The 290-nt window shown below is 74.8% G+C and overlaps 1 protein-coding gene across 1 annotated transcript in view; it reads right to left on the bottom strand.

The window, feature by feature from the left end:
* LOC102372748 (putative Kunitz-type serine protease inhibitor) overlaps window positions 1-290 on the bottom strand; it is a gene marked incomplete at its 5' end in the record, with an annotated part of 3,257 nt that overhangs the window by 2,272 nt on the left and 695 nt on the right. The window contains one exon of the mRNA XM_014523536.2: window positions 3-83. Coding sequence (XP_014379022.1) covers window positions 3-83 — 81 coding nt within the window. The remainder of the gene's footprint in view (window positions 1-2; window positions 84-290) is intronic.

Raw genomic sequence — 290 nt, 5'->3', positions numbered from 1 at the left:
GCAGGCGGGCGTGACGGGGTCGTGGTACCAGCGCGGGAAGGCGGCGCGGCAGGGCCCGGTCACCTGGGGCGCCATGCAGTACTCTGCCCCGCGGCCGGGGACAGACCCAGGTTGGTTACGTGCCCCTTGACCCCCAAAATGCCCCCCCTAGACCAGGGTGGGCAGGGACTCAGCCCCGGTCTGCAACGCCCGTCCAGCCTCCCCCAGCCGGGAGCCCGGCCTCCGAGGCCACGAGTCGGCAGCCGCAGGGAAGGGGCCAGCCCCGTGCGGCTCAGGGGTGGCTGGAGGGG

The sequence above is a fragment of the Alligator sinensis genome, unplaced genomic scaffold (genome assembly GCF_000455745.1).
Source record: "Alligator sinensis unplaced genomic scaffold, ASM45574v1 scaffold1667_1, whole genome shotgun sequence".
Lineage (NCBI taxonomy): Eukaryota > Metazoa > Chordata > Crocodylia > Alligatoridae > Alligator > Alligator sinensis.
Note: the sequence above shows the minus strand (reverse complement) of the source record. Positions and strands in the feature narration are given on the sequence as shown.